This window comes from Dipodomys merriami, unplaced genomic scaffold, assembly GCF_024711535.1.
Source record: "Dipodomys merriami isolate MVZ:Mamm:240054 unplaced genomic scaffold, mDipMer1.0.p SCAF_19, whole genome shotgun sequence".
NCBI lineage: Eukaryota > Metazoa > Chordata > Mammalia > Rodentia > Heteromyidae > Dipodomys > Dipodomys merriami.
In genome coordinates this window covers 32,270,343-32,284,560 of record NW_027203270.1, presented here as the reverse complement: position 1 = coordinate 32,284,560, position 14,218 = coordinate 32,270,343, and the positions used below count along the sequence as shown (strand labels likewise).

At 44.3% G+C, this 14,218-nt stretch overlaps 1 protein-coding gene across 9 annotated transcripts in view; it reads right to left on the bottom strand.

Moving 5' to 3' along the window:
• Luc7l3 (LUC7 like 3 pre-mRNA splicing factor) overlaps positions 1–9,039 on the bottom strand; it is a 31,670-nt gene extending 22,631 nt beyond the window's left edge. For 7 of the 9 annotated variants that reach the window (XM_070028366.1, XM_070028368.1, XM_070028369.1 and 4 more), the window contains exons 1-2: positions 8,780–9,025; positions 738–804 (exon numbers count right to left, since the gene is read on the bottom strand). In XM_070028366.1, the coding sequence (XP_069884467.1) occupies positions 738–804; positions 8,780–8,878 (166 nt within the window). In that variant the 5' untranslated portion in view covers positions 8,879–9,025. Of the gene's footprint in view, positions 1–737; positions 805–8,779 lie in introns of all 9 variants that reach the window. The other 2 variants (XM_070028371.1, XM_070028367.1) reach the window with 1 other exon arrangement.
• Positions 9,040–14,218: the final 5,179 nt, after the last annotated feature.

Genomic DNA, 14,218 nt, shown 5'->3' with positions numbered 1-14,218 from the left:
CCAGAGGACATTTAGAATTGTCTGAAGACAAATTTGGTTATCCTGGGTACAAGCTAGGGATTCTGCTAAACTCCTACAATGCATGGGAAAGTCAGTGAAAACTACTTCAAAATGTCAGCATTGTCAAAGTTGAAAATCTCTGAACTGAGGGAGAGAAGGGGTGACATAGGCCAAAAAGAAATGTATTCTTTACCTGGCTTATGTAACTGTAACCCCTTTGTATATCACCTTTGTAACAACAACAAAGAAAAATCCCTGAACTAATCTAGTGCTGGTGGTTTACACCTGTAATCAATCCTAGCTTCTCAGGAGGCTGAGATCTGAGGATCACAGTTCAAAGTTGGCCTGGGCAAGAAAGTCTTTTGAGACTCCTATCTCCAATTAACCACCAGAAAATACAAGTGAAACTGTGGTGGCTCAAAGTGATAGAACACTTGCCTTGAGCAAAAAAACTCAGGGACAGCACCCAGGCCCTGAGTTCAAGCCCCATGACGGACAACAAACAACGTTAGTGGGCTTTTAGGAAGAAGTAGAAATAAGACACGTGTTTAATTACGCTAACATTAGACTGATACAATTAACATGCAAGAACTTCAAGTAAGAAATTAGTAATCCTCATCCTAGGCTCATCCTTTCTCAGCTTACCCAGTGCTGGGATTACAGGTATGTACCACTCAGCCCAACCAAGAAACATTAAATCACCAATTTCATAAAAGTTACAAAGAAAATTCACTTACCAAGATCAGAGCGAGTATTTGTGAACAATTCCGCAGGACAAAAACCACAGAGATAATATTTACAAACCTAGTGGATGGAAAAGAAAGTACTTAACTTTTAAAAATTGCTACCTCAAAATTTTATTAGAAAAGGGTCCAGAAACTATTGTATTTCTTGACATACTCATATTTCAATCAAATATAACAATCTCACTTGTTGAACCTTATTAGTCTTCCACATTTCTAAATTTCAAGAAAGAAAAGATACTCAAGACTGACAGAATTACTGTCTACTTTTTTTTTTTTTTTTTTTTTTTTGGGTCCGGTCGTGGGGCCTGAACTCTGGGCCTGGGCGCTGTCCCTCAGCTCTTCAGCTCAAGGCTAGCGCTCTACCACTTGAGCCACAGCGACACTTCCAGCTTTTTTCTTTTTGCTTATGTAGTGCTGAGGAATCGAACCCAGGGCCTCTGGCATGCAAGGCATGCGCTCTACCACTGAGCCACCTTCCCAGCCCCTACTGTCTACTTTTTAACTGTTTCCTGGATCCATAATAGCAAGCAAATTTAGGAAGACTTCTCAGAATAAACCGATTTTTATATTTAAAAAAACCTACACTACTGTGGGCACTGGCAGCTCAAAAGTTCTGAGGACCATAGTTCAATGCCAGCATAGGTGGAAATGTCCATGAGACTCTTATCTCCAATTAACTACAAAAAGCTAGAAGGGAAGATAGCCTTGAACACAAAAGTTCAGGGACAGCACCCAGGCCCAAAATTGAGTACCAGTACCAGCACGTGCACACACACAAAACGAACTTTACACTAGAGCTGGGGCATAACTAAAGTGGCAGAGCATCAACCCTAATACAACAAATATATATATACATATATATATAATGTAATTTCTTTAAAAAAAACTCAGCTCTTTTACTGTTATTTATGTATTTATTTCAATAAAGGTACACAAGGGCTGGGAAGTTGGCTCAGTGGTAGAGCGCTTGCCTTGCATGCCTGAGGCCCTGGGTTTGATTCCTCAGCACCACCTAAGCAAAAAGAAAAAAACCCGAAGTGGCGCTGTGGCTCAAGTGGTAGTGCACTAGCCTTGAGCTGAAGAGCTGAGGGACAGTGCTCAGGCCTAGAGTTCAGGCCCCACAACCGGACCAAAAAAAATAAAAAATAAAAAAAAATAAAGGTACACAATGTATTTTCTCTTCATCCTAGTTTTTTTTTTTTTTTTTTTGATCGGTCTTGGGGCCTGAACTCTGGGCCTGGGCGCTGTCCCTCAGCTTTTCAGCTCAAGGCCAGCACTCTACCACTTGAGCCACAGCGCCACTTCCAGCCTTTTCTGCTTATGTGGTGCTGAGGAAATCCAGGACCTCATGCATGCAAGGCAAGCACTCTACCACTGAGCCACCTTCCCAGCCTTCGTCCTAGTTTTTTTAGTACCACTGTACCTCATATCTAATTCTGTAATATTACAAACCAAGTCATATTAATAAAATTCTAAGATACTGCCTTTCTGCCACAAAAAAAAAAAGTTCAGTCACTATGTGGATTACCAATGCAAAACTATCATCTGATGTCAGATGCTAGTGATAATGCTACTGAGGAGGGTGAGATCTGAGGATCACTTTTCTCTAGGGAAAAAAGTCCCAGAGACTCTCATCTCCACAATAACAAGCAAAGAGCCAATCTGGAGGGCAATCAGGTGAGCAAATTAAGCAAACACAAGGCCCTGAGTTCAAATCCCCAATACTGATTTAAAAAAAAAACCTATGACATATGAAATAATGAAAAGGCTGTGGATGTGGCTCAAGTAAGTATAATATTTGCACAGCATATACAAAGTTCTGGGCTCAATATTCAACACCACAAAAAAAAATTAAAACGAGTGTTTTTTCCCCTAGACCCTTAGAATTGAATGCTAAATATGAATGTCTCAAAGGCTTTATTACTTAAAGCAGTGTAGTACCTTAAGCTATCTCTAGAAGAATGTTACAATGCTTATCTAAAGATTCATTTATCAGCTAGACACTGGTGGCTCATGGCTACTCAAGTGGCTAAGGTATGAGGATTGAGGTTCAAATCCAGTCCAAGGCAGACAAATCCTTGAGACTCATATCTCCAATTAACCAGCAAAAAAATAAGCTGAAACTGGAGGTATAGCTTAGGTGGTGAAAAGCCAACCTTGCTTTCAAGATGGGAAGGGGAGGTTTGACTTGAAAACTTCATTTTATTCTATGTTTGTTATGTTTTCTTTAAGGGAAGGGTAAAGGAGGAAGAGATTTTACTTAAAATTTTCATATATATATATATATATATATTTTTTTTTTTTTTTTTTTTTTTTGGCCAGTCCTAGGGCTTGAACTCAGGGGCTGGGCACTGACCCTGAGCCTCTCTGTGCTCAAGGCTAGCACTCTACTACTTGAGCCACAGCTTCCGGCTTTTTCTGTGTATGTGGTATTAAGGAACCAAACCAGAGCTTCATGCATGCAAGGCAAGCACTCTACCACTAAGCCACCTTCCCAGCTCTTATAATTTTTTAAAATATTACCTTTAGCTGGGTGCCAGTGGCTTACACCTGTAATCTTAGCTACTCAGGAGGCTGAGATCTGAGAATCACAGTTCAAAGCCAGCTGGAAAGTCAGACTCTTAGCTGCAATTAACCATCAAAAAAATGGAAGTGGTGCTATGGCTCAAGTGGTACAGCTTTCGCCTTTAAGCTGAAGAGCTGAGAGACAGCACCCAGGCCCAGAGTTCAAGCCCAACCCACAAAAAAAAAATTATCTTTAAGTAGTTTTAGAAAGGGATGCTTGGTGGCCCAGCTGTGGTGGCCCACACCTGTAATGCTGCTCAGGAGGCTGAGATCTGAGGACTGAGGTCCAAAGCCAGTCTGGGCAGGAATGTGCTCAGTTTAACTCTCCGTCTCCTGAAGTGAAAAAAAGCCAGAAGTGAAGCTGTGGCTCAAGTGGCAGAGCGCTAGCCCTGAGCAACAAAAGGGAGGAGTTGACTTGAAATTTTTATTAGCAAGTTTCTGTCATCCTAAAATGAAATTGTTAGTGGGGCACAGGTGGCTCATGCCTGTAATCCTAGCTAATCAGGTGGCTGAAATCTAAAGATGATCATGGTTCCAAGCCCAGACAGAAAAGTCCCTGTGAGACTCTTATCTCCAATTAACCACTCAAAAACCAAGTTGCATTGTGTCTCAAGTGGTAGAGCACTAGACTTGAGTACAAAGAAACTCAGGGACAACACCCAGGCCCTGAGTTCAAGCCCCACAACTGCCAAAAAAAAAAAAAAGGAAAAGAAATTGGCAAGAAATTGAAACATCTAGCCTTATAGTGATGAGAAAATAATATTGCAAACAGTACTACAAGACTGAGGGAAAATCTAGTAGCATACACCCAAATGTAAAGTTAGCATTTCTTTAACTTAGCCATTATCTTACAAGTGGCTCAAATATGCACATGTCCGAGTGTGAGCTCATGCACACTTGTCATTTAGTTGGTAATGAAAAAGAATTAGATATAATCTACATATTTAACAGGAAACAAACAAGGTAGATCCATATGTATCAACAAGACTGTCCAAATTAAAAGTCCAGAAATAGCAGTATTTTAAATTATTTGGGGGGAAGACTTAGCAATAAGAGAGGGGAAGAAAACAACCTTACAGTTTACTTCTGTACTAAATTTAAGTATTGTTGTAGTAAGCAAGTTTACTTTTGTTAAAAAAATAAAACTTGCCAGGCCCCTCTAGCTACTCAGGAGGCTGAAATGAGGACTGAAGTATGAAGCCAGTCTGGGCAGGAAAGGCTGGGTATCTCCAATTAATTACCTAAAAACTGAAAGTGGAACTGTGGCTCAAAGTGGCAGAATGCTACACCCTTAAGCTTTTAAAAAAAACTCAGGGACAGTGTCCAGGCCCTGAGTTGAAGCCCTATGACCAACAACAATAATAAAACCTTAACAATTCAAAATGCAGAAGACACAAAATAAATACTAATTGCCAAATACTTCCATGGAATCAATCGTTAAACCAGACAATATTATTTATTGTAAGAAAGACATAGGTTGGGCTGTGTTAAATACAAATATTTGGGGAAATGTGGATTGACACTTGTAACAAAAATAGTTGTCCTCCCCACTCTACACACACCTACTTTAAACATAATCACTAGTCCAGGTCATCTATTTCTTCCAATCAGTAAAGCATACCAAGAACATCTTAATGATTTTTTTAAAAAATTCTTTACGTCCTAAATATTTAAGGGTCTCTGTGTGAAAAGCCCTTACTGGGTATTCCAATCTAAGTTAGGTGCCCCTCCTGTGGGTTCTCAGCACCCAAGAGCATGATTGTGTTAAATGTACTTACTCCTTCATAACTTGGCCAGCACTCTACCACTTTTGAGCCACAGCTCCACTTCCAGTTTTGGGGTAGTTAATTGGGAGATAAGAGTCTCATGGACTCTTCTGCCCAAGATGGCCCTGAACTGTAATCCTCAAACCTCAGCATCCTAATTAGGTAGGATTCCAGGTGTGAGCCACCAGCACCCAGCTCCTTCATAACTTTTTTTTTTGGTTAGGGGTCCGTTGGTCTTTGGGTTTGAAGTTGGAGCTTTAGTGCTGTCCCTGAGCTCCTTCTGTTCCAGGCTAGTGCTCTACCACTTTGAGCCACAGTGCCACTTCCTCCTTCATAACTCTTAACCATATTGATGGCTTCCAGGGCCAAGTGCTGTATCTACACTATTGTTTTCTAAGAGCAATAAACTAAATGAACACTGAAGTCCCCACCTAAGTTACCTTCTCACATGGGGTGTGGGGTGGGAGTCAGAAAGTCTAAAGTCTAATCACAAACCATATAGGAGGTATATAGTCACATACATTTTTTCCTAGTGCAACCACTCAGGAAATGTGACAATGGTATTCTAGTTATGTTTTGTTTGTGGTTGGTCATGGGACTTGAACTCTGGGCCTGGGAGCTGTCCCTGAGCTCTTCAGCTCAAGGGGAGTGCTCTATCACTCGAGCCACAGTACAACTTCTGGTTTTCTGGTGATTAATTGGAGATAAGAGTCTCTCAGACTTTCCTGACAGGGCTGGCTTTGAACCTCGATCCTCAGTCTCCTGAGTAGCTAGAATTATAGGTGTGAGCCACTGGTGCCTGGCTCTAGTTATTTTTTTAAGCCATTTTATTTTAAAGATACCTAATGACACTTGGAGTTAAAATAAATGCTTCAACATAATGGGAGGGGATAGGGGATAAAAGGAAATGCTTTGGCTATGTGTTAACATTGATTTGGGTAAGGTTACATACAGTTAATAATCTGAACCATTTTTTGGCAGCACTGAGATTTGAACTCAGGGCTTCACACTTGCTGAGTAGGTACTCACTCTACTGCTGAGCTATACCTCCAGATATTTTTTTGTTTGTTTTTTGGGTTTTTTTTTTTTTGCTAGTTATTTTCAGATAGGGTCTCACTTCTCACTTAGGTGCAATCTGTCTATTTTTTAGGCTACAATTGGAATTTTTTTCTTTTTGAGGAAAGGTCACTAAGTAGCTCAGGCTGGCCTGTAACTGTACATCAACTCCCTCACTTTCCTAACTACTTAGATTACAGGGAGATACCACCATCACGGGCTTAATATACTATTGCTTCTTTTCTTGGCATGTTCTCATCCCTATTTGAAAGGAATCAAAACAATATGACCCTGGCTCAACTTAAGGAGCTTTTCCCATTTAGTGCCAGTATGGCAAAGAAAAATTCCCAGATAGATTAAAAACCAAAAGTATAATATGCAAATGAGTTGGAAGCGGTGTCAAGCTCTTCTCTATTTTTTACTATCTACAGTAATCCCACTATTTAGAATAGGCTGTATATTTTGTTCTGGGTCATTATCACCACCCTTTCCCCCCCCTCCCAGACATGAATTTGAAATGCCAGTTAAATCACTTGAAACTTTGAATCTAGAATAAAGTGCAATCTATCATTAAAGGCATTAACATTTTAACTATGAACACCAAGTTAAAAATCAATAAAAAGCACTAAAACAAAAGGCAAGGCAAGGAGGCAGAGAAAGGCAATCATTTTTCTCTTTAATGCAAAATACTCAAACACTCTATTTTGTATCAGCTGAACTGTAGTTTTCTACTTTTGTAAAGCTTAGGCTGGAAAGTTACTAAATGATGAAAAGAAACTAGTTACTAAGTTATGTGGTTAAAAAAAAACTTTTAGTTACTTAATTATAACATATGTCTAGAAAGGAAAAAGGATCAATTACTAGCATAGCAGCGGGGGCAACTAGTAGCCAGGCTCATGCCTGTAATCCTAACTACTCAGAAGGCTGAGTTCTGAGGATGATTGTTCACAGTCAACTCATTCCATGAGATTCTTATGGCTAATTAACCACCTAGAAAAGGGAAGTGACTAGTCTTGAGCAAAAAAGCTTAAAGACAGTGCCCAGCCCTGAGTTCAAGCCCCAAGACCAAAACAAACACGAACACAGCAAATCTTACTCTTAATGTGACAAATGGAGGCCAATGTTTAAAAAAAAATCCACATAACTCTTTTTTTTAAAAGATTCACATCTTGTTGGGAGTGGTGGCTCACAGCTGTAATTGTAGTCACACAGAAGGCTGAGACCTGAAGATTGTGGTTCAAAGCTTGCCTGGAAGAAGAGTTGGTTAGACTGTCATCTCTAACCATTAAAAAAAAGCCTAAAGTAGACCTAAAAAGCTCAGGAACATTGCCCATTCTGAGTTCAAGTCCCCAGTACAGGCACAAGATTCCCATCTTGAAATCTGTAACAAATAGTGTGAATGAATCTGACAAATACCTTGCATAACAAATTCTACTATAGAATACTTTATATTACTCTTTAAAACACCTCAAAACAACTTTAGCCAAACACATTTTTAAAATGTAAAATAGCACCATTTTCCTGCATCGCAAAAGACAAACTTTATTCTATCCAAATACTGTGTTTTAAAAATGCAAGCACCTAATTTAATAATGCCCGCATGTTAGCTGGACAGGAGTCTGACTGAGGTAGGAAGATCTCGAGTTTCCAGGTCTGCGTAGACTTCACAGTAGTTTCAGGCTATCCTAGGCTCACAGAGTGACTGACACGTGCCAAAAAAACAAACAAAACTGTGGGAGCGGCTCGAAGTGCTTGAGCGCCTGCCTGACGAGCTGAAGATCTCTGAGTTCAAACCCCAGGGCTGAAAGTTTAAAAAGCGGCCTGTTGCACTTTTTCCTCAGAGTCTAGCCAGCAACTGCTTTAAAATTATGTTTGATTTTATGTGAAAAGTAAAACTGAAGTTCTCAAACTCGAAACGTATATTTAACACTGGATAAAGAAATATCAGAAACACACTAACTGTATTTGCAAAGAGCCAGCATCAGAGCATTGTGGAAAGTGAACAGGACTTCACAAGATTAAGTTTGGTTTCGCTAATTTCTTTCCAAGGGACTTGGGTTAGATGCTCCCCAGGCCCCCCAAATTTTGGGGGGGGCCTCTTGCTCTTCCACGTCGGGGGCAAAGAGGGTCGACTGAACTGAGATAGAAGAGAAAGCCTTTGACAACCGCCTATCTGTCAAACGTCTGTAAACCGAACTACCACCCCCCCCCCCCCGAAGCTCCAAAACTGAACCGCTCTGGAATCAGAGACGGCCACTCTTATCCCCCCCCCACCCCCATTAAGCTGGTCGGGTGTCTGTCTCGATCACGACGCTGAACCCACATAACGGAAGACGGTGCCCTTCTCTCCATTCCGTCAGGCGACAGCAGCGATCGCCAAACGCGCCCAGCCTTCCTTTCCCGCGTCGCCCCGCCTCACCCAGGTGCTTTTCCACCCCGCCACGGGCCGGGCTGGACTTCCTCGACCGAGCAACACCGGCGCCCCAGCCCGGGCCCGCCCCGGCCCCCCGGTCCAGAGCCGCGGCGCGGCGTGGCGCGGCCAGGCCCGGGCCCCCCGCCCCTGCCCCGGGCCCCGCCGCGGCCCGCGCCGCGGCCCTCCCCGCCCCCACGGCGCCCGGGCGCAGGCCCCAGGACCGCGGGACTTACGCTCTCGTGGTCCCACCGCACGTTGCTGCGCTTCTCGTCCGGGGCAAGGTTTCGGTCCCGGCCCATTAACTCATCCAACAACTGCGCGGCCGAAATCATGGTGCTGCTCTCGGGCGGCTGTCCCCACCAGCCCTAGCACCCCGTCCAGTAAACGCTGGCGACACGGTCGCCAACCTCCTCGCCTCACTCTCAGGCCGAAACACCTCCTCCGCTGAGGAGCCGAGAAGACAAAATGGCCGCCGCGCGGGCGCCTTCCCAGCGTGCCGTGCGCCCGCGGGGACACGCCCAGGCCCGGGTGGCTCCGGCGGCTCGGACGGCGCGGGGGCGGGGCCGGCGGGGGGGGGGGGAGACCGGCGCGGAGGTGGGGGGGTGGAAATCTGCGGGGAGGGGAATCAGCGGGGTGGGGGGGGGGAGGAATCGGCGTGGGCTCCGCCCCCAGCCGGGGACTCGCCGCCCGCCCGTGCCGGCGCCGGCTGCGGCACCCCAGCGCCCGGTCTTCCCGGGCTTTTTAACACTGGACGTGTCGGACACCGCCCTGGCATAGACAAAAGGCACGTGGTGCCCGCGCTGCTGTCTTCCGGCGGGGGAAACGAGATGGTCGCAGGCAATGTTCCGCCTCCATTTTCCTCGCTGTGCTGCTCCGGCGGGGCTTTGTCCGGATTCCCTGGTCGGCTGCGACCAGGCCTCGTGAAGTTTGGAGAGTTGGCCCTTCAGCCTCCGGGTCTGGGTTTTATTGACTCATTGCGAGGCTCATGCCAGTCACCGCACCTACTCCGGGGGCAGACATCTGAGGATCGCAGTTCGAAGCCAGCCCTGGACAGGGAAGTCTGTGGGACTCTTTTATCTTCCATAAACTACCTTCCCCCCAAAACGGCCAGAAGTGGGGCTGTGGCTCAAGTGACAAAGCACCCCAACCTTGAAAGAAAAAGCCAAGGGACAACACCCAGGCCCTGAGTTTTCAATCCCAGGACCGGTACAAAATATGCTACTGTGCTGGAAGCTAAATTCAAAACCCTTGAGAAGCAGTTGAGACAGCATTAGTGAAAGAACTAGTCGCTAGAGGACATAGTGATTACCCACAGATACTGATCTATCTCAGAAGGCATGCCTAATGCATAGGAAAGAAAAGTTGGAGCTGGGCACCGGTGGCTCACGCCTGTAACCCTACCTACTCAGGAGGCTGAGATCTGAAGATCGAGGTTCAAAGCCAGCCCGGGCAGGAAAGTCCTTGAGACTATTATCTCAAAAAAAAAAAAAAAAAAACCACACCACTAGAAAACCAGAAGTGGTGCTATGGCTCAAGTGGTAGAGCTCTCACCCTGAGCTGAAGAGCACAGGGACAGCGCCCAGGCCAAGAGTTCAAGCCCCACGACCGACCTCCCCCCTCAAAAAAAAAAAAAAAGTTGGAGTGGGGCTTGAGGATATGGTCTCCTGGGTTTGTGATTCCCAGCTCCATCACTCTGGGGGGAGGGGAGGAGGGGGAAGGGAGTGTTCCTCTTCTGCAATATGGGGCTTATGCTTGTTTCTGTGAAGACTGAATAAATTGATTCAATGTAAAACATTGTTACAGTAAACCCAACACACTAAGTTCATTCAATCATGAGAAAAAAACACTCCTGTTTCCCACATATCTGACATGGAGCAAGCTTCTCCCACCAACCAACTCCTACCCACCTTCCGCTCACAGCTCAAGTTTGGCCAACTCCCAGAATTCAACCTGGACCCTTATCTTCTACCTGCTGCATACCATGGATAAACCTCTTCTTGTGTTATCATTTTTTTGGAGCGGTTGGTTGTGGGGCTTGAACTCTGGGCCTGGACCATATCCCTGAGCTCTGCAGTTCAAAATGAGCACTCCAGCACTTGAGCCATAGCACCACTTCCAGTTTTCTGGTGATTAATTGGAGATAAGAATATCACAGATTTTACTGCCCAGGCTGGCTTTGAACCTCAATCCTCAGATCTCAGCCTCCTGAGTAGTTAGGATTTACAGGTGTTAGCCACCAGCACCCACCTTAAACATCCTTGCTTATTTTGCATTTTGTCTCATGTTAGTGCAATCAATCTCTTCCTTTAAAAATGGAAGTTATGGGCTGGGAAGGTGGCTTAGTGGTAGAGTGCTTGCCTTGCATGCCTGAGGCCCTGGGTTCGATTCCTCACCACCACATAAGCAAAAAGAAAAAAAGCCGGAAGTGGCGCTGTGGCTCAGGTGGTAGAGTGCTAGCCTTGAGCTGAAGAGCTGAGGGATAGTGCCCAGGCCCAGAGTTCAAGCCCCACGACCGGACCCAAAAAAAAAAGGAAGTTATTTAAGGTCAGGTGCGATTTCTTACTTATCTTCCTGTTCCCAGATGCCAGCAACCAGATTCTACAGACCTCTGTCCTCTGTGTGTGTGTGTGTGTGTGTGTGTGTGTGTGTGTGTGTGTTTGTATACATAGGTGTGTATGCAATATGTGTGTATGTGTGTACTGTGTACATGTGTGTATTTAGAATATAGCTCCACCTCACTACTAACCTCATTATAGTTCATGCTAGCATGTTTGTCTTCTTAAAACTTATAGTTTGAAATTCTAACCCCCTAGAAAGTGGATGCTTTGGGACAAGTCTAGGATTTTAGGGCAGAACCTTCAGGAATGGGAGTAGCCCATATAAATGAAGTCCAGGGCTGGGAATTTGGCTCAGTGGTAGAGTGCTTGCCTTGCATGCATGAGGCCCTGGGTTGGATTCCTCAGCACCACATAAGCAGAAAAAAGCCAGAAGTGGCACTGTGGCTCAAGTGGTAGGGTGCTAGCCTTGAGCTGAACAGCTGATGGACAGCACCCAGGCTAATGTGGTGGTGCTCAACTATAATCTCAGCTACTAGGGAGACTGAGACTGGGGATAACATGTTAAGGTCAGTCTTGGTAACTTAGGTGGGGGCCCAACAGATAGATTGATTGGTTGAGTTAAAAAAACAAACTAGTTTTATAGCTCAATAGTATAGTGCTTGTCTAGCATTCAGGAGGCCCAGTGTTCAATCCCTAGTATACACACCTTAAGACCTGCTTTATCCCTTCAACTATGTCCTGTGAGGATACAGTGAGAAGTTGGCTGGCTGCAAACCAGGAGAGAACCCTCCCCAGAACCTGACCAGGCTGCCAGTCTGATCTTGGACTTGCTGCTTCTAGAACTGAGAAATTTCTCTTGCTAAGTTAGGGTCTGCTGTTTGTGGGGCTTGAACTCTGGACCTGGGTGCTGTCCCTCAGCGCTTCAGCTCAAGGAAAGCACTCTACTACTTGAGTCACAGCACCACTTCTGCTTTTCTGGTGGTTTACTGGAGATAAGAGTCTCACAGACTTTCCTGCCAGGACTGTGGCTTTGAATGGTGATCCTCAGACCTCAGCCTCCTGACTAGCAAGGATTATAGGCATGAGCTACTGGTGCTTGGTGTCAAGTTAAGGTCTTTTGTTGTAGCAGCTCAAATGACTAAGGCAGTCTGCTCTTTCCCACCACTGTACCAGAACTTTTGTCTCCAAGGTCACCAGCAATCTCCTCCATGTTAAACTCATTTTCTACTTTTTAGTCCTTTCTTCCTTGCCCCTTCTGCTACATGAATCTGTGAGTCATTCCTTTATCACCAATCTCTCCCACTCCTTTGCTTTTCCTCCTACAATTCTAGTTATTCCTCTTCAGGCTCCTTCCAGGCTTTCTCTTCTGTCCATCATTGGAATGTTGAGTTGTTCTCCAGAGTTCTGTCTGGATGTCTTCTGTCAGCACTTACAGACTCTCTTGGGGGTTATCTCTTCCGTGCCTGTGACTTCAGCTAGCACTTTTTGCTGATGACTGCTAAGTCTTGATCACCAGCCCACATCTCCTTGCTGAAGTCAATACCTATGCACACACCATTCACTGGACATCTCTAAATAAAAACTTACAAAAGAAAACAGCTCTGGGCTGGGGATACAGCTCTGTGGTAGAACAATTGCTTAGTATGAGCAAGGTCCTGGGTTCAATCCTCAGCACCAAATGAATTTTTAAAAAATAATGAAGATCTTCAGACGACTCAATTCAGTAGATTTAAAAGTCAGTTCATTACGAAATTTCAGATCTCTTCATCTTCTGCTCCAAATCTCAGTAAACAGCATCACCCTCTAACCAGCCCCAAATCCAAGTATCCTGGCTTCCTGACAGCCCCTGCAGTCTGTCTCATTCCCTCAAGGGCTCTTCCCTGACTTCTGCTTGTTGTAACTCCCACCTGTGATCCACTGAGTGTTTACAATATCAGCACTTCACACAGAGCCATCCAGAATATCCAGAACAACCCTGCAAAGTAGGAGTCATTGTCATCCCTACTTCACAGATGCAGGATTTGAGACACAGGAAGGTTGAGTAAATCACATAAAATGAGTGGCAAAGCTGGCAAATGAACCCAGGCAGCCTGACATTTGTCTCCAGGCTCATCACCACTATGCTACATGTTATGCTATTTCAACACTAATGCACATTGTATTTTTGTTTATCTTGTTCCCCCCACCTCTTCCCCTTTAGCCTTTGTAGCATCCTTAGTGACTAGGACAGTGCTCCATAAAAACTACAAGTCATCTACCCAGTGAGTTATGCAATTCCCTAGAGAGAAGACAAATAGAAGTAATGGAGTGGATATCAGGTTACATTTAGCTATAGCTAGGATTAAGGGCTTGTTTTGGAATTGGGTTTTTTTGTTGTTGTTTTCTTGCTTGTTTGTTTTTGTGCTGGATATTGAATCCAGGAGCATAATTGTACTACTGAGCGATATCCTCAGCCCAGAGTTTTGGGTTTTATCTGAGGACTAAGAAGATGGGAATCCAAGATAAATAGAGGATGGGTTTAAGATAATATTGATGAAAAATAAATAAATAAATAAAAATAAGAAGATATTGATGAGCTGCTGCTGCTGCTCAGTGGTAGAATGCTTGCATAGCCTGCATGAGGTTCTGAGTTCAACTCTCAACATCATCAAAATTTAAAAGAATTAATTCACTGAGGGCATTGAGGACAAATCTAGAATCTTCATTTGTGTGTTTGTGTGTGTGTGTGTGTGTGTGTGTGTGTGTGTGCGCGCGCGCGCGTGCCCAGTACTGAGGCTTGAAGTCAGGAGGAAGTGGACACTGTCTCTCAGCTTTTTCACTCAAGGTTGGCACTCTACCATTTAAGCCACATCTCCAGTTCTGGCTTTTTGCTGGTTAATTAGAGATGAGTCTCTCAGATTTATGTGTCTTCAAAGATTGATTCTCAGATCTCTACCTCCTGAGCAGCTAGGATTCTAGGTGTGAGCCACTAGTTCCCAGCTTGCTAGTATCCTTTTAAAGTAAAAACATGTTATAACAAACTCATGTTAAAAACAAACACACCACAGAATTTACCAATTTCTGTTTCCTCTTATTTTTTATTTTTATTTTTTTTTTTTATCAGTATTGGGACTG